The 18,704-nt window shown below is 37.6% G+C and overlaps 1 protein-coding gene across 12 annotated transcripts in view; it reads right to left on the reverse strand.

Annotated features, from left to right (window-relative positions):
• Window positions 1-378: 378 nt before the first annotated feature.
• Window positions 379-18,704, reverse strand: part of suco (SUN domain containing ossification factor) — a 131,102-nt gene continuing 112,776 nt past the window's right edge. For 2 of the 12 annotated variants that reach the window (XM_069937514.1, XM_069937513.1), the window contains 8 exons: window positions 15,720-16,964; window positions 7,159-7,246; window positions 5,002-5,106; window positions 4,535-4,689; window positions 3,563-3,654; window positions 3,326-3,433; window positions 2,150-2,208; window positions 379-1,989 (listed from right to left, as the gene is read on the reverse strand). In XM_069937514.1, the coding sequence (XP_069793615.1) occupies window positions 1,549-1,989; window positions 2,150-2,208; window positions 3,326-3,433; window positions 3,563-3,654; window positions 4,535-4,689; window positions 5,002-5,106; window positions 7,159-7,246; window positions 15,720-16,964 (2,293 nt within the window). In that variant the 3' untranslated portion in view covers window positions 379-1,548. Of the gene's footprint in view, window positions 1,990-2,149; window positions 2,209-2,993; window positions 3,207-3,282; window positions 3,434-3,562; window positions 3,655-4,534; window positions 4,690-5,001; window positions 5,107-7,158; window positions 7,247-15,719; window positions 16,965-18,704 lie in introns of those variants that run through there. The other 10 variants (XM_069937516.1, XM_069937521.1, XM_069937515.1 and 7 more) reach the window with 9 other exon arrangements.

Below are 18,704 nucleotides of genomic sequence, written 5' to 3' on the forward strand. Positions count from 1 at the left end.
TGAGAACTTTTGAATGGCAGTTTTAAAGACTGAGTTTCAACACAATAGTTTTCTGAGACTGAAATTTAAACTCATCTCTTAAGAATTATCCCTGAACTGTAATGGTTTGGGTTTTGCCGCCCGCCCGCACAGTGGGGTTTGGTTTTGAGTTAAGTAAGATTTTATATTATTAATAGTTATTAATAACAATTATTATTTTGAAAATACCATTGTCTAATACTATTGCTCCAGTGAGTCTATCTTTCACTGTGCTTCATTCATAGACTGTGCCCTCTCATTTAATTGGTGTCATTAAACAAAAGGAAATGTTTAACCCTTTATTGATTTCTAGATCTAATAAAGGGGGTAAAAAGTAACTAATCATTTGAACTGATTAAAGACAGTAAAGAGTTCCATTTTATTTAAAAATTCACAGTTTTTTTTTTAAATGGCACAACAGCTCTGGAGTCACATGATTCTTATGTTCCAGTGTTGTGCATAGCACTCAATACAAGTTTAAAAACAAATAATAGTTTCTTAAATTTGGACCCTTTCAAAGGCCCACAACAAACTATTCTCAAGTCACGTGACTGGCTAATGTGCAGATCAGCAGGGCAAGGATGCCAGCACCACCAGATTCTAACTCTATTTGGAGGAGGCAAAGGGAGTGGAAATAAATGAAATTCAGCATTAGATTAGTCACATTACCAACTACAACTTCATTTCAGCAAAAAGCATTGGAATAAAAAGTAAAAGGTGCACATTAAACTTTAAGTTAACGATTTGACATCAGATGTTCTGTCATTAAGGAATGCTCTCCTGAAACACTCACTCATTCACAAATATAGATTCCAAAAAGAAGCCTCTCAAGGTAGGTTCCTAAAGCATACCCTAAAAATAAAAACACTGTATGTACCATGATGTGAAAGTAATGGGTGAGAAGCATACAAACCTCCACTCTAGCCTATTTAGAAATTGTGGCTCATGGTATGAATTTAAAGTTGAATTGTAAAATAAAAAGATTTTACAGGGTCAAAAGGATCCTCCCCCCTTCACTCCCATATTTTTCATAGTCAATTTCTTTTGGAGCCTGAATCTACCCAATCATGTGCAGATCATCTTTACAGAACTGTAGTGTTACAGCATCAAACCCCATACAATTAAAAGGAAAAAGATGAACACAACATAAATTGGAGATAGAACTTCTCCATTTTTCAGCTACATTATAAATCTACAAAAGGCACAAATATGGAAAGGTGCAAGTTGGAGGAATACAACTCAATGCAGTAATTGTGCAGAAATCCCTGTTCCATCTGTACCCAGTCAACCAAGTTGATTCTTATTATTTGTTGTGTGCATCTTCATGAAGATCTGGGAGATTCTTTGTCCATGTCCTGTATACCTTCAAAATTGATATGGAGTTGACTCACGGAATGCTGTTCCCCACAGCAGTTAAATAGGAACTTCTGTTTTAAACAGACCCTCATGACAGACACCAACACCAGCAGGTTATTTTGAAGGTTAGGCAATTCAAGACCAAAAGTGCCTTGTAAACCCAATAAATTTCAATCACACGTGACCCGAAACTGTCGTGACTCCAAATGCTCCAACTGTAATATCCTTGTTTCCTTTTATTATGTCATGCAAACTTGGCATTGATCCCGATTTAGTCTGTATCAAGTTACTGATGAACTTCCCTTGATCAGTGACTTTTGACTTTCTTTTTTTCAAAGATCGTTTCTCAGTTTTAGTCTTTTGCATTTGTCCATTGCACAAGCTTGTACATGCTGTGATACCACAAAAATAGGACTCCTCTGATTGCGATGAGGTCTCTGAACCCCCTTCCGATGGGGAACCTTTGAATGAACAATCGACAACACCAGTGTTTGAAAAGTCACTTGGATTTGAAGAAGCTTTGTAAGGCTTTATTCCTCCATTAATTATTGGGATTACAGACTCTGTAGGTTTTACAGTTTCAACCTTCTCAATTTTTGTTCTGCAGCGCTTTTTCTATTAAAAACAAAATAAATGCTTTCAGGTGTTGAATGATTAAAATGGAAATACAAGTACATTGTATCTATCTGATAATCAGATTTTAAACCATTGATTAGATATAAACAAACTCTTAAAATAGTGTCTAAATTGAATTTTTGAAGATTAATATCAGTACCTTTCTATTATCTTCTAAAAATTTGAGTTGTTCTACTATGTACAAGTCATCTGAGCCAACTGTGAGGGGAAAAAAACATATTAGAGGTGGAATGGACAAAGCAAAGTTCTACATTTCAAGATTCCCTTATGTACAGAAAATACAACATTTATTTACTTTGGTTTGCTCATAATGGCACAAAGAATATACTTACTAGTATGCTTAGCAGAGAAACTTTGACCTCAAAATCTACAGCACATCTAATGAAATTCACAACTTGCATATTAGAAGGTAGCAAGCTAAAACATTTCTCTCATTCCCCCTCACCCCGAAAAGAAAGTTTAAAAAATGAGAATGTTTTATTAAAAAATTATATTAATCCTAAATAGGCTTATTTCAAAACAATCAACAGGAGAAGGATCAAAGGGAAAATACTACCGATACATTTCTCTTTGTTCTAACCTTATTGTTCTATCATTTAGAATTTAAATTGAGGTTCTCTCAGTTTTGATGGCCCCCACCTTAATTATCCAAGTCAAAAACAACTTGGAAATATGACAGATTTAGTTTCTGTCACCAGATTGCAGCCTAAATGTGCTATAGAGATAGCAATTTAAAAAGTCCTTTTGCCTGGCTGGGATTGATTGTCCCAAGACAACAGCGGGATGTTACAAGCCACATTCTTTTGAAAAGATTAATACACTTTAAAAAGCCATTCCATTGAAAGTTAAGTGAGAGTCCATTATGGCCAACTATTCATGTGACATTTTCTTCTGCAAGTTAAGTAATATACCAACTGTTTAAACAATACTATTTTAAAATATATACACAACTATGGTCCAACTAGTGTGAGACGTCAACTCACATTTTCTATATTTTAAGTCCAGGCTTGTTGATTTCTATTCGAATGACAAACACACTACCCTGCAATATTTGGTGATTTCCAATTCACGAAAACCTCTTGTATATTCAATGGCTCCCAAATAGGCCATATATTCTAAAATATTTTGTAATTCAACTGGATGCAACTTTAAGCAAGGCATTATAAAATGGTCTTCTGACCTGCAAGAAAACACAGCTGACATATGGCGATGAAGGTTTTTGATACTAAAATCCTTTTACAAGCTTTGTTAAATCACTGAAGTACAACTAACTTAACAGTACACCATTAAGAAGATTCTGCTCGCAATGAGTTGCCTTGAAATGTACTGCCTTCCGATGGGTTAGCTTCACTGACTGACTTATTGCTTTGGCCCCTGAACCTTTCCTCTGGTGGTGATACACTCTCGGCTCGATTATCATGTGCTAACAAATAATGAGGGAAGAAAAATATTAAAATAAGCCAATAGTACAAATCTAATATTTTAAACACAAGTTGTGCATTACTGTTCAAAAACATAAGCAATTTAAAATGGTCACCACTTAGATACCTACCTTCAGTTGTAGGCAAATGAAAAGATTTTGAACGAACAAGGGGAAATGATGTTCTTCTGAGAAGATTCATGTCATCATAAGAAGAAAAACATCTTTATAATACAAAATGTGAAAAGATGCAGTTTTTTTTAAATTAAACATCAACATTCATTTATAAACTAAGTTCACATTGAAGTCTAATTTCAGGATAAGTCATGTGATTTGTAAGTCAGGAATTAAACAAAATACCCCATCAATAACTTTGCAAGTACCCTCTCTTTTTTTATTTTTAAAAATAATTAAAAATCAAATGCAATGATTTCACATTCAGTTTATTACCCATTTGCATCTTTGGTTAAATGGTAATTCAAGTTTATGAAATAGGATGCCATTTTCCACGAACTTCTATCACAATGCCTTGCTGAATATTATTGCACTATGACTGGGGCAGGAGAAAAAGTCACTAAATGTTGAAGAAAATTCCCATTTGTTCCTTTTCAATGCAAGAAAATACTTTTAGATTTAAGGACTCTAATAATTCTGCCTGTCGTTGTATAGAACTCAAAAACCTAGCTACAGATTGAAATTTTCATAAAAAGATTCACATTTGTGCAAGGTGTGTGGATCATCCTCAAAATAAAGTGACACAAGTGTACTTCAATCCAATATCTACCCATCAAAGTCTTGTCATAAAAGTTACCAACTAGATGTCCACTACCATCATCCTCAAGTGTTTTTATACACAGACATCAGCCTCTGGTAACAAATTCCTTTCCTCCTGCCTTCTCACAACCTGCTTTTAAAGCAAATAGAAGCACTGATTTATTCAATGCTCTGGGCCTTAAAGTGTGGATTTGTCCAAGTATCCATATTTTCTATTAATATCATTTAACATAGTGGTGGACAGAGGTTTCTCCAAGTAAACATTTCTGACAGCATTTCCGACAGTTACGAGTGAAAATGTTTCTGTGATTTAAGTAAAACATCTTTTACCTTTTTGGGCTTGGGTAGTGATTGCTTTTAGGAACTGAAGGCAACTGAATATCTCGTGATATTGCATTATTCCAGCATCTCTGTGCACAGAGCAGTAAGGCCAGAATTAGGCAGAGAGCCAAGGAAATTACCAGATAGGACTGATGCTCAGAAACCTAGAAGAAAAAGCATTGAATAAAAAAACCCTCAAAATCTGTTGATTGGGTAAATGTCTACATTTACTCATTTTCTTTGCAAAACTCAACATTGATATCTATGGTTGAGGAAAAATTGCATAACACCTTCATTCTGTCAAAAACACGAGCAGCAGCTATTTCTGACACAACTGAAGCACGATTGGTTCTTTTGTGGAAAGGCTGTTACAGCCTTTCAATGGAATTTAATCTAACAGCTACCGATGTATAAAGTATTCGACAGTTATCACATGATTTCGCAACAGTAATTACAATAGGATTAATAGCAATTACCTCATGGTCCAGTCTTTTCACAGTTTCTGTTAGATTTCCCACCAGCTCTGTGAGATTTGCAAGCTGTCCCTGGAGTAAACCAATTGTTTCAGTTTGTCGCTGGTCCTAAATTTAGAGAAAAAAACTGATCAACCAGAAAGGAACTGCCCTCCAAAACATTTTTGTGGTAGTGATCCAAATAAATTGAATCCCAAATTGTTTTTTGCCTACAAAACAAGACTCCTCTGCATTCAGTGGTCTCATTTTAAAGTTACAGAACTTCAACATTTACTTAGTTTTAAATACTCTCTCAACAGTTCAACTTTTCTCCCAGAGGATAATTGGGGGGGGGGGGGGGGGGAAGATATAAACTCTCATTGTAACAAGTATAGATGTGCAAACAATTCTCAAATGCTGAAAACACAGTTTCCAAAGTGATATATTGTTTAATGGAGGAGGGTACAAGACACTGCAATGTAAGTGACCTCTTATGTTTGATATGGAATAACTTCCACAAATAACATTTGATACAATTATAGACATTACTAAATCCATTGAAAACAAAAAAGATTCAAGGACACCTCAAACTATTAAACACCTCCAGTGAAAGTATTGCGCAGTGGACTGCAATCTCTTATCAGTGTTTGGCAGCCTTCAGTTGCAAAGCATTATCAATATGACTAATCTTGACAATTCTTAGTAAAAATAAAGTTATTATTTTGGGCCATTTTTCTTTACAGTATATTTTATTAAATTTATATTGTACCTTTTGAAATTATCTAGAGTGATCTAATAATTTGGCCTTTTGCAAAAGCTAACAAGTAGAAAAATGATACATGAAACTACTAAGTTTCAAGCCTCTGGTGAAGATGCTAAAACTAATGGACAGCTGATCAGATTGGCAGTTTAAGGTGGATTCAGCATGGAAACTTGCACTTCATCCCACTGTCCATGCCAACCATCAACCACCTATTCTTAACAATTTAGACAACAAAAAATGAAATTGCAAATCAATTTCAAGAAAAAAACCTTTATCTGTTCAACTTTTACATAACTAATAATGTGGAAGAAAAAATACTCCTTGAAATTTCTTGGGCGAGTTAAAAGTTGGAATAATCTGAAACCTTGAAAAATGAAAGACTCCACAAAAATTAAATAGATTAAATCCTGCCATATCAGATTTATGTTTTACGTGTAGATGTGAGATTGGAACTTTTTTCCATTCAACTTGGCAATGTCCTAAAGTTGGACAATTTTGGTTAGGGATAGGTAATATCTTGAATGAATTAGAGGTCAAATTCCCACAGGATCTGATGTTATTTTTAGTGAATAATATTAAGGCTACAAGGCCAAAATTAAAATTAAATATCTATCAAATTGAATTTGTATACCATTATAATGGAAGTCAGAAATAGATACACACATGAAAAGATGTATGCCATTAGAGAAAATTATTTATAATCTGCAAATATCATGTTTTTTTGAAAATATAGGGCCCTTATTTACAAAATTGTGGTTTGCATGTATGTTTGACTCTCTGAAGACCTCACTTCTTGGTAACCTCCAATAAACTTCATTGTATAAATATTTTATTTTCTTGGCATTCTCTGATTTTTCTTTCTTTCATCCTTTTTCTTTCAGGGGTGGGGAATAGGATGATATATACCATATGTATAATTTATTTGGATATAATGTAATGTAACTATTGTTGTGGTGTAAAAATTTATAAATAAAGGATTCAAAAAAAGAAACAAAACTTTTGAACAACAGAGGCAGTTTTTTCAGGCTAGACTGTCCAGATCGAGACAGCACAGGTTCAAGGTAAGGCACCAACAAACCTTTTACCCTATTCATTGGGCTTGAATAGAACAAGATGGACACAATATCAGCTGGGAAAGTAGGGTCAATCGTAATTTTACTGAATCATTCAACTGTTAAATTAAGATGGTCAATTGGATTCCCTGCCAATCTCAATCTATCAATGTTGAACATGAATAAGCACATATTTTGTAACTAAAGTGTTAATTAATACACAAGACATGTCCTTCCCATCTCAATATGGTCTGACACTTCAATCACCCTTGTTAATCTAGAAAAGCCAAAATATTTTTGATCTGCTTCGTTTAGTCCATTAAGCTTTCAATCCAATTAGTCTTTAGCTTACACAAATGATAATACCTTCTCTTCTGCTATCCTTGATGTGTTCTGTAGTTTAATTATGGTCTTGTTAAACGCTCTTTGCATTTCTTCCATTTGTTTGCGATACCTGGAAATCAAAACATTTCTTCAGGATACAATTCTAGTCTGAATAAATTATATCTGTAAACTTGCTATACACACTTGAGGAACATTGGTCCTCAAAACCCAGTTAAAAATACACGGATCAGCATAACTGTTGAATCAATGAAACCAGTGGACTCTCAACTAGTTACACTAATATCCAACACATTTGTGTGTAATGGAACATTTGTATAGTGGCACACTTAATTAAGCAACACTTACAAAATGCACCCCATTATCTGAATGTTTTGTTTCTAGTGACCAGAGACAGAACGATAATTAACCCCTAAATCAGCAATTTTATTCTCATCAATGCTAAGTCAAACAGAAAGTGCTGCATCTGAAAATATTGTTGGCTTCAGCAGAGAAAAAAAGAATGAAATCCAGTTTCTATTCTGAATGTAATAACAAGCAAAGTGCCAAAATGTATTACTTTCCCTCGGTTCTTCAAATATTTCCACTGACTAAATAACATTACAAAAGCAAAGGTGATTCCAGGCTGAATCCTTCAGTGTTAGCTATTAGCAGTAGCACAGGTTCCATAGTTGGCATCAGGGAAGGAGAATGAAAGAGCCCGTCTGTACATGGCAATCAGAGCTCTCAAACTTGACATGATTGGTCTTGATGACGGAAGCAAGTGGGTAAAATAGTGTGGGGTGGGGGGGGGGGGGGGGGAACTTACCACAAACATAAACCTTAGCCCAGCAATAACACTATTGACTAGGATTGGTCGAGACCCTGTATAATGATACAAACACATGATCCAGGAGAGCATTTCAGTGTAATGCCAAGGGTGCAATACATAGCAGGAGTACAATATTTCTTGTGCAATACACAGTTGGAGTACAATATTTCTTCTAGCATTCATCCTTTGACCACTCGCAAATCATTCAACCATTCTGTTACTGATGGGAGGACTGTTTGATACAAACTGGTTGTTATACTTCCAAAAACTATAACATTGCTAAGTTTTTCTTTCCATACATACATATTACAAAATAAATATTCTTGACATCATGGCATCCTTATAGTTAAAATCAGTTTGCCAATGCAAAAAATGGAAGTTCTGGCATACATCTGATTTGTTTATTTTGCCTGACACTAAGTGGTTAACAGCAGTGAGTGGCATCCTGAATGTATCCCAGATGTAGTCCTGATGACCTGCACACCACTTGACCAGGGAATCTGACTACAGCTTTGGAAATACCATTCAGCCAACGAGATGGAGATTTATCAAGTTAACTCTCATTCACAACTAAATGGCCATGTCTAACAAACCAAACAACATTTTCATTGCTCTCAATCGTCAGAAAACTAGTGGGAGAAGTATCGATTTCAGATTTATTGTCAGAGTACATACGTAGCATCACATACAACTCTGAGATTCTTTTTCCTGTGGGAAAGGGAAAATTACCTTTTATTGGTAGATCAAAAAAAACTATATACAGGTAAGCAAATAAATAAACAGCTGACATTGCAATACAAATAGGAAAAAAATAAAGTGTAAAAGTAAGTATCTTTAAATGAGTCCCTGACTCGAGTATATTTTTGTTGAGGAGTCTGATGGTGAAGGGGCAGCAGCTGTTTCTGAACCTGGTGATGAGTCTTGTGGCACCTATATCTCGTTCCTGATGGTAGCAATAAGAACAGAGCATGTGCTGTGGATCTTAATAATTGCTGTTGCTCTCTGACAGTACAATTCCCCATAGATGTTCTGAATGATGGGGAGGGTTTTGCCTATGATGTCCTGGGCATTGTCCACTACCTATTGCAGAACTATACACTTGGGAGTATTGGTGTTTCTCATACCTGACCATAGGCAGCTGGTCAATACACTTTCCACCACACATCTGTAGAAATTTGCCAGAGTTTCTCATGTCATACCAAACCTCTGCAAACTCCAGAGGAAGTAGAGGTACTGATGTGCCTTCTTCACAATCCCATTAGTGTGTTGGGTTCAGGAAAGATCCTCCAAGATGGTGACTCTTAATAACTTAAATTTAGTCATCCTCCACCTCAGATCCCCCAATGATAACAGGATTGAACAAATCTGGGTTCCCTTCCTGAAGTCAACAATCAGCTCTAGTTTTGGTGACATTAAGTCTGAAGTTGCTGGTGCACCATTTGGCCAAGGTTACAATCTCCCTCCTGTATGCTGACTCAGCCCCTTTCTATACAATCCACTACCTTGGTACTGTCAGTGAATTTGTAGATGGTGTTGTTGTCGTACCAAGTCACACAGATTAAACAATCTCTCATATAATACAGTTGAATAGTCTTTTCATTAATGCTCATCCTAGTTTTGACAGATCCAGTTTGCCATGCTTTTTTTTTAAAAAAAGAAAAAGAGTTGGTACAGAAACAAGAAATCAAGGAATGTTTACTGGAAAAAGAAACTTCCCTCCTTTTGCATTAAGGCAACATTTGTCAAAGCAGGAGAGAAAATGTTCATTTGAGGACAAGGGTAAAAAGTTTAGTTAATAGTTTCATGCCCAGCATTGGAAGAAAATGTCATTTTACCACTTACCAGTTCTAACACATTCAGTAAGATCATAACTGAGCTGTACCTCATTTTAAAAATGCATTTCCAATTTCAGATGAACATCCATCTATGAATTAGTTTCAATTTACCAACAATAGAACCATAGAAAAACAGTACATAAAACAGGCCATTTAGCCCCTTTAAGCAAGGGTCAAAACAAAGGTAGCCAGTTAGAGGGTTTAAAATGTATCTATTTCAACACTAGGTGTACTCGGAATAAAAGGGATGAACCTAGAGCATGGATCAGTATGTGGAACTATGATGTTGTGAAACTTGGCTGGAGGAAGGGCAAGATTGGCTGATACAGGGACCTGGGTTGCAGTGTTTTAAAGGGAATAGATTGGGAGGTAGGAAGATGGGCCGGGGAGTGGGGGGTGGGAAGGATAGGGTGGAGAAGCATCACGGCGACAGAAAGGGAGGATGCTGCAGAGGAAGTGTACACTGAGTCAGTGTAGGTGGAAGTCAGAAATGGGAAGGGAACCATCATTGTGCTAGGAGTAGTCTATACGCCCCCAAATAGCCTGCAGGACACCAAGGAACAGATGAGAAGGCAGATTTTGGAATGGTCTAGGAAATACAGGGTTGTAGTTATAGGTGATTTAAACTTCCCTAACATTGACTGACACTTACTGATTGCAAGAGGGATAGATGGGGTTGAATTTTTCCAGCATGTACAAGAGGATTCCTGACACAGTATGTGGACCACCCAATGAGAAGTCAGACTGGTTCTGGGAATAACCTAGTTAGGTGGCAGACCTCTTAGTGGGGAAGCATTTTGATGAGAGTGACCACAACTCCCTTCTTCAACATAGCTATGAAAAAAGGATAAAAACAGACAAAATGGGAAAGTGGTTAAATGGGAAAGGGCTAATTATGAAGGGATGAGGCTGGAACTAGAGAGAATAAATTGGAAACAGATGTTTAAGGGTGAAAGCAGAGATGTGGAGGATGTTTAGGGAACAATTGCGCAGGTTTCAAGATAGGTTTGTCCCACTGAGTCAAGGAAAAGGGAAACGTGGCTGACAAAACAGGTCAGGCAACTAGTTAAGAGGAAGGAGGAAACATACATTAGATATAGGAAACAGGAAGAGCTCATGAGAGGCATATGGTAGCCTGGAAGGAGCTTAAGAAAGGATTCACGAGAGCTCGAAGGGGGCATGTAAAGGCCTTGGCATGTAGAATTAAGGAGAATCCCAAGGCATTCTATGCGTACATGAAGAATAGAAGGATGACGAGAATTAAGATGGGGGCTGCCAAAAGGATAAGGGAGGCAAATGTTCCTGGAGTCATAGGAGGTTCAGGTGGTTAAAAATGAACACTTTGCATCAACATTCACAAAATAAAAGGACCTTTATCATGGCGAGGTCAAAATTGAACAGGCCTGTGTGCTGGACAATGTGGAGATTAAGGAACCAGAAGTGTTGGATCTTAATATCAAGATTGTTAAGTCCCCAGGGCCAGACGCAATATACCCAGGCTGCTGTGGGAGGATAGAGAAAAGATAACTGGGGCAGTAGCTATGATCTTTACATTCTCTTTGGCTGCAGGGGAGGTGCCAGAAGATTGGAGAATGGCAAATGTAGTCCTTGCTTAAAAATGGTAATAGGGAGAATCCTGCAAATTATAAACCAGCAAGTCTCAAGTCAGTGGTGTGCACAGTAATGGAGAGGATTCTTAAAGAAAGGATCTATGAGCATTTGGAGAAGGTCAATCTACTCAAGTATTGTCAGCATGGCTTTGTGAAGGGAAGGTCGTGCATCATGAATCTAATTGAGTTTTTTGAGGAGATAACAAAAGAAATTGATGAAATAGGGAAGTAGATGTGGTCTACATGGATTTTAGCAATGCATTTTACATGGTCCCCCATGAGAGTCTCAACTAAAAGTCATGAGATCAGAGAAACCTTGGCTGTGTGGATAAAAATAAATTGGTTTGTAGGAAGAAAGCAGAGAGTAGTAGTGTAAAATATTCTGTCTGGAGGTCAGTGACGAGTGGAGTGCCGCAGGGATCTGTTCTGGGACCCCTGGTCTTTAGGATTTTTATAAATCACCTGGATGAAGAGGCGGAAGGATGGGTTAGTAAGTTTACAGATGACACGAAGGTTGGAGTTGTAAATGAAGCTGAAGGTTGTCGAAGTTTACAAGAGGAAATAGACAGGATATAGGGTTGGGCAGAAAAGTGAAAGATAGATTTTAATCCAGCAAGTGTGAGATAATGCATTTTGGAAGGACAAACCAGAAGGTTGAGTAGAGGGTTAATGGTCAGTTACTTAAGAGTGTGGATGAACAAAGGTACCATGCAAATCCATATATCCCTTAAGGTCACCGCACAGGTTGATAGGATAGTTAAACAGGTCTATGGGATACTGGGATTCATTAATGGGGGATTGAATTCAGGAGGAGGTCATGTTGCAATTCTACAAATCTTTGCTAAGACCACACAAGAGTACTGTGTTCAATTCTGGTCACCTCATTATAGGAAGAATGTGGAAGCTGTGGAGAGGGTGAAGAGAAGATTTACCAGAATGTTGCCTGGTTTGGGAAAGAAGTTTTTTGAGGCAAGATTGAAGAGCTGAGACTTTTCTCCTTGGAGTGTAGAAGAATGAGAGGAGACTTGATAGAGGTCTACAAGATTATGAGAAACATAGATAGGGTGGACAGCTAGCATGTGTTTCCCAGGGAAAGATCAGCATACAGCAGAGGACACATGTACAATGTTAAGGAAGAGAAATGTAGAGGAGACATTAGGGGCAAGGTTTTTAAAAAATTACAGAGTTGTGGGTGCCTGGAATGTCTTGCCAGGGATGGTGGCGGAGGCTGAAACATTGGGGGCATTTAAGAGACTCTTAGACATATGAATGGAAAAAAAGAGGATTATGGGTGAGGAAGGGTTTAGTACTTTTTTAAAAAAAGGAATATGGGTTGGCACACTATCAAGGGCTGAAGGGCCTGTACTGTTTTGTTCTATGTTCTTCTCGGAGCAAAAACATATACCACTAGTCCCACTAACCTGCACCCATTCCAATAACCCTACAGACCTCTCCAATCCATGCATCTATCCAGTTTATTTTTAAAACTTAAGAATGAGCCTGAATTTACCACATCAGATGGCAACTCGTTCCACACTCCAACAACTAAGTGGAAATGTTCCCCCCAATGTATCCTCTAAACCTATCCCCTTTCACCTAAACCCATGTATTTATCTCTCCTAATCTAAGTGGAAAGTGCTTCTCACATTTAGTCTGACTATACCTCTCAATTTTGTAATCCTCTATCAAATTTCCTCTAATTCTTCTACACTCCAAGGAATAAAGTACTAACTTGTTTAATCTTTCCCTGTAACTCAAATCCTGAAGACCTGGCAACATCTTAATAAATCTTTTCTGTAGTCTTTCAATCTTACTGATATTCTTCCTATAGTTTGGCAACCAGACTGACACAACACTCTAAATTTGACCTCACCAATCTCTTATACAACTTCATCATAACATCCCAACTCCTGTACCCAATACTTTGATTTATGAAGACCAAAATGCTAAAAGATTTCTTCACAACCCTGTCTATCTGTGACAGCATTTTCAAGGAATTATGAATCAGAATTCCCAGATCCCTCTGTTCCTCCACACTCCTCAGTGCCCTTCCATTTACTGTGCATGTCCTGCCTTGGTTTGTCCTTCCAAAACGCAACACCTCATATTTTTCCACATTAAATTCCGTCTGTCACTTTCTGGCCCATTTTTCCAGTTGGCCCAGATCCCTCTGCAAGCTTTGAAAGCCTTTCTTGCTGTCCACAATGCATTCAATCTTAATGTCATCAACAAAATTGCTGATCCAATTTACTATATTATTATCCAGATCATTGATCTCAACAATGGTCCCAGCACCGATCCCTAAAAGCACACCACTAATCACAGAAAACTTGTAGGCAGAATTCCCCATTTCCAATATCTTTTGTGGAATATTCACTTCCCAATTTCACAATTAATTTTACTAGTTTTATCTTAGGATTATGCCCCTTGTGGCTTTTCTCTGCCTCAAACCAACTCCTCAAAAGAAAATGTTCTCATCTCTACTTAACTGAATCTTTCACCACTTTAAACATCTCCTTTAGATCACCTCACACCTTTAATCTCAAAGAAGCAAAGCAGTATTGATGCACAGAGGAAGATGGCTGTGATCATGTCACATCAAGAATTTAAAGGCAGCATTCTCAACCCAAGCCACCATTTTACCTGTTAAATGTAAGAGATTTCCTGAATAAGGTGGAGTAACAGGACAATTTGCTAAGAATTCTAGAATTCAGCTTCCCTCACAATCCTTGAGGAATTCCAATAATTTACACTTGTTGAGGATGTTTATCACCTGGCACTTGTATTATTCAGATTTCAAGTGCCAGGTGATTTAAAAAACTCCAAGCCCAGCCTCCCTTCAAGCCAAGATTCCTTTCAACAACTTTGCAGTCACCATAAACATAACAAAAGTAACCTTTCAATACTCTAGGTACAAAAATATGGAAAAAGCTAGTATTTGACAAAGTGGCACACTTCAGATTTATTGTCAGAGTACATACATGACATTACATATTATCCTGAGATTCCGGTTTCCTGTGGGCACGGCATAATTATCACTAATTAGTCGTGCAAAAAAAAACTGTGCACAGCATAAAGATATAAACAAATAAAAGAGCTAAACATAACAAATGTAAAAACTGACTGCAATATAGAGAGAATTTTTTTTAAAATCAATAAAATGCACTAGTATGATTCCCTGATTGAGTTTGTCGTTGAGGAGTCCGATGGTGGAGAGTTAACAGCTGTTCCTGAACCTGGTGGTGGTGAGTCTTGTGACACCTATACCTCTTTCCTGATGGCAGTAGTGAGAACAGAGCATGTGCTGGGTGGTGGAGTCTTTGATGATCGCTGCTGCTGTCCAACTGCAGCCATTTCCCTGCAGGTGTACTCAATAATTGGGAGGGCTTTATGCTCAGGGGTACTGGTGTTCACATACCAGAGCTTGATACAGCCGGTCAGCACACTTTTCACCATACTTCTGTAGAAATTTGCCAGGGTTTCTGGTGTCATTTAAACCTCCACAAACACCCGAGGAAGTAGAGGAATCTCTTGATTCCTTTGGCCTCCTCTATTGTTTACAAAACCTACTTTAGACACATAATGGAATATTGATTGAGACGAGTACACATGGCCCATTAAATGCCACTGAATATCATTTTCCATAATAAATGCTGAGGTTGTAGCTTGCAGCCACCACAAAATAAATATAACAATTTTTACTCTAAAGCATGAATAACAAATACTCTCCAACTAATGGCAATATTTTTGAGTGAAAATAGAAAGACTTTCATCAAGCTGTAGGCTTGAGCTGACAAATTGGCGCAAGTGATTGCCTGATGTCACCCTCAAGTCCAAAAGGAAAATACTGGAAGCACAATGAATATCAGGCAGAATCAGTTTAAAGAGAAACTTAGTTAATGTCTCAGGTCAAAGATCTTTCAAATGTTTCATTTTCCATTATGTATGCACTGCCTGCTGAGTGCTTGCAGTAATTTCTACTTTATTTCAGATTTCCAGTTTCTGCATTTTTTCCCCAGCCCAAAGAACTTGCTCCTTTTGACAATTGGCAACATCAAAGTATTATTCATATTTCCTGCTAGTCACCACAGACCAAATACATGAATTGCAATAATTTTATAGATATCAAGGCTATATTTTCTCAAGTTATGCAGAAGAAAAACAAGAAAATGTTAATTTAGTTCTAATAAAAAGTGCAATTTTGCTTAACCACCCCCCCCCCACACCACGATAATACACTAAATATAAAAATTAGAAATGATTGCACAATTCTGATTACTATTTCCATTGAAAAATAATATGAAGAACACTGAAGACTATCGTACACACCGCTGGCTCAGCTCTTCAAGGTACCGACTACTCAGGGACATGTTCATTTCTAATGCCTTAATCCGGTTGTTGAGTCGCATAAACACAGATTCCTTTTGGCTGGATCCATGCACTTGATTCCCATTAGTGTATCCCAGATCAGCGACATTGTGTAATTCTGCATAGAAATCAGTAACTGTTCGATTTAATCCATTTGAGGATGGAACAGACAGGAGGATTTCATCGGCAGCTTGATAATCATCTTTTGTTTCTATTACTGAGGAGATAGGCAGATCTGAACCTGATGGCAACAAAGGTTCTTCCACATCTTCCACAGTCCCTTTTGTCACAGTAGTTTCATTCTGAATTTCAGTCAATGGATATTCATCTGCACTACCAACTGTTTGGAAGGGTTCTGTGGGCATTAATGATACTTGAACATCATTTTCATCTATCAACACATTAACTGATGTATTTAAGTCTAGGTCATTAACAGCTGTGGTTTCTAATTTTTTCAAAGTTTCCCAAGTTTCTTCAACTGCTTCCTTTTGCGTTATATCCAGTTTTGTTTTTTTACTTTGATCCAAAAGGGGAAAAGTAACCTCTGGATGGAGGTAAACCTGGTCCGCCATTTTGTCAATAGCATCATCAGAACTCTGAATTTTGGCAGTACATTTCACGTCATACTTTGTATCAAATGTACTGACTTCAGGAGAATGAGAAGCAGGTGGAGGATGACTGGGTTCCAACTCAACAGAGTCAGTCTTATTAACCAAGCTCTCAGATACACGAGTGCTGGACTGACTGTCACTGAAAGGTTTAGCTGCTTTTTCAACAGGCAGAGTGTCCAATTCATCCTCTTTCCTCTGTTTAGTTGCATTTACAAGCATATCCTTCTGCCCAGCTGAAAATTGGTAAGCATTGGAGGAGATGGGTTCAACTTTTTGTTCACCTGTAAGTGTCATGCCCTGTTGCCGCTGAAAAGCTGTAATAATAGAACACCATTTATAAATATATTCCACAAAACTTGCAATACAAGAAATCCTAGGCAGTTCACTGCAGTACATCTCAGTTTCAGTTTCAGACCAACTGCCTCCATTATCATAATCATCTTCAGGTTTTAAAAGAGTAACAGTCGACAGATGATTCACTAATTCTTCCTCATCCTCGTGTACCAGCTGCACAATCAAAGTTTCTTTTCGAATATTCAAGTCAGAAGATTCATGCTCTGGTCCTTCGATTACGGGTGTAACCACCGAGTCCAACCTAAAAGGAGCAGAGAGAGTCTCAAACAAGTTTCAAGTAATTTAATAGATCACTAAATATAATCACTAAATCACTAAATATAGACGTGACAGAGGTGCACCAAAGAAAAGGTACAAGGACGGCCTAAAGAAATCTCTTGGTGCCTGCCACATTGACCACCGCCAGTGGGCTGATATCGCCTCAAACCGTGCATCTTGGCGCCTCACAGTTCGGCGGGCAGCAACCTCCTTTGAAGAAGACCGCAGAGCCCACCTCACTGACAAAAGGCAAAGGAGGAAAAACCCAACCCACCAATTTTCCCCTGCAACCGCTGCAACCGTGTCTGCCTGTCCCGCATCGGACTTGTCAGCCACCAACGAGCCTGCAGCTGACGTGGACATTTACCCCCTCCATAAATCTTCGTCCGCGAAGCCAAGCCAAAGAAAGGAATATATATCTTGTCTTCAGAACCAAGATACAATCAAGTATACGGAGGACATTATCCTGACAAGTATCACAGAGTAATGATGCTGGGCGAACTCATTCTACTAGTTGTATAAAACTTCAATGGAATGCAAAAATAATTTGGCTCCCCAGAGTAGCTAACCCATACAGTCAAAAGTTGATGTTTAAATATGCAATCCTTGTGGCCAAAGCTCAGGCTTTGCATCACCATTGAAGGCAAATTAACAAAATGTGCCTCGTCATGAACAACTCCTGCAAGCTCGACGGCGAAAACCCTCCATTCTAAACTAAGGAATTTTTGATTCTTTAAATCAACAGCAGGACAAATATTTAACATCAGATCAGTATTGCTAAGGCAGAACAAATCAGTTCTTGCAAAGAAAACATTGTGCATTCACCTTAATACAGCAGATTGATACACCACATTCCAGAAGAGTCTGAATTCACACATCCTTGGTAATCATATGCAAAATACATTTTTAGTTCTATCAAGAAAAACGGATTTGTCGGTTCTTCATTCATTGGAAGCAAATATGGGTTTAAACAGGCAAAAGATCGAGAGTTAATTAGTAAAAGAAAGGAATGGAAATTATAATCAGATACTGGTTAATTGATCATGTCAAACATGAAAGTTTATGCCAGGCAAATGCTTGAAAAGAAGAAACTTCATAGGATTATGGAGAAGCAGCAAGGGAGTGGGAATAATTCAAAAGCCCTCCCAAAAAACTCTGCTGGGTTATTCTGTACAATTTGTAACAATCCTGACCCACTTGTCTTCGTGGTGATCTTGGTATTACCATCAATTTCATTTTGCACAAGGTTTACCTTCAACAAATCAAACCAGTAAGATGACAAGTACGTAAAGCTTGATTCAAGGAAACCTGGAAAATTCAAAATCATTTTTACCAGGTATCAAAAAGTTATTTTCTCTCTGGTTCATAATCACTACACTGCAAAGATGGAAGGTGTGCCACATGTAAATGATTCACAATTGCTTTTTTCATATCCCTCTAAAGTAATTTGTTGCCAGTCTAACTTGTATCCTGCAATTCAAACAAAACATTCATATGAATGTTACTGAAAGGAACAAGGAAGGTTTGATGGAAAGCTGCTTTGTTCAAAAGAACAAATCCAGAGGTAGAGGCTATAATTAGTTAAGAGCAGCTAGAAATTCTGATAAATTCTCAGGGATGCACAGATTTGGTAAGTAGTGAGACACCAACAATTTTGCAATCAGTGCTGACACCTTGAGAAGAAGACAGAAGTGAGAAAGAAGGAACATTTTAAAGAAATAAC

This window comes from Narcine bancroftii, chromosome 5 (genome assembly GCF_036971445.1).
Source record: "Narcine bancroftii isolate sNarBan1 chromosome 5, sNarBan1.hap1, whole genome shotgun sequence".
Lineage (NCBI taxonomy): Eukaryota > Metazoa > Chordata > Chondrichthyes > Torpediniformes > Narcinidae > Narcine > Narcine bancroftii.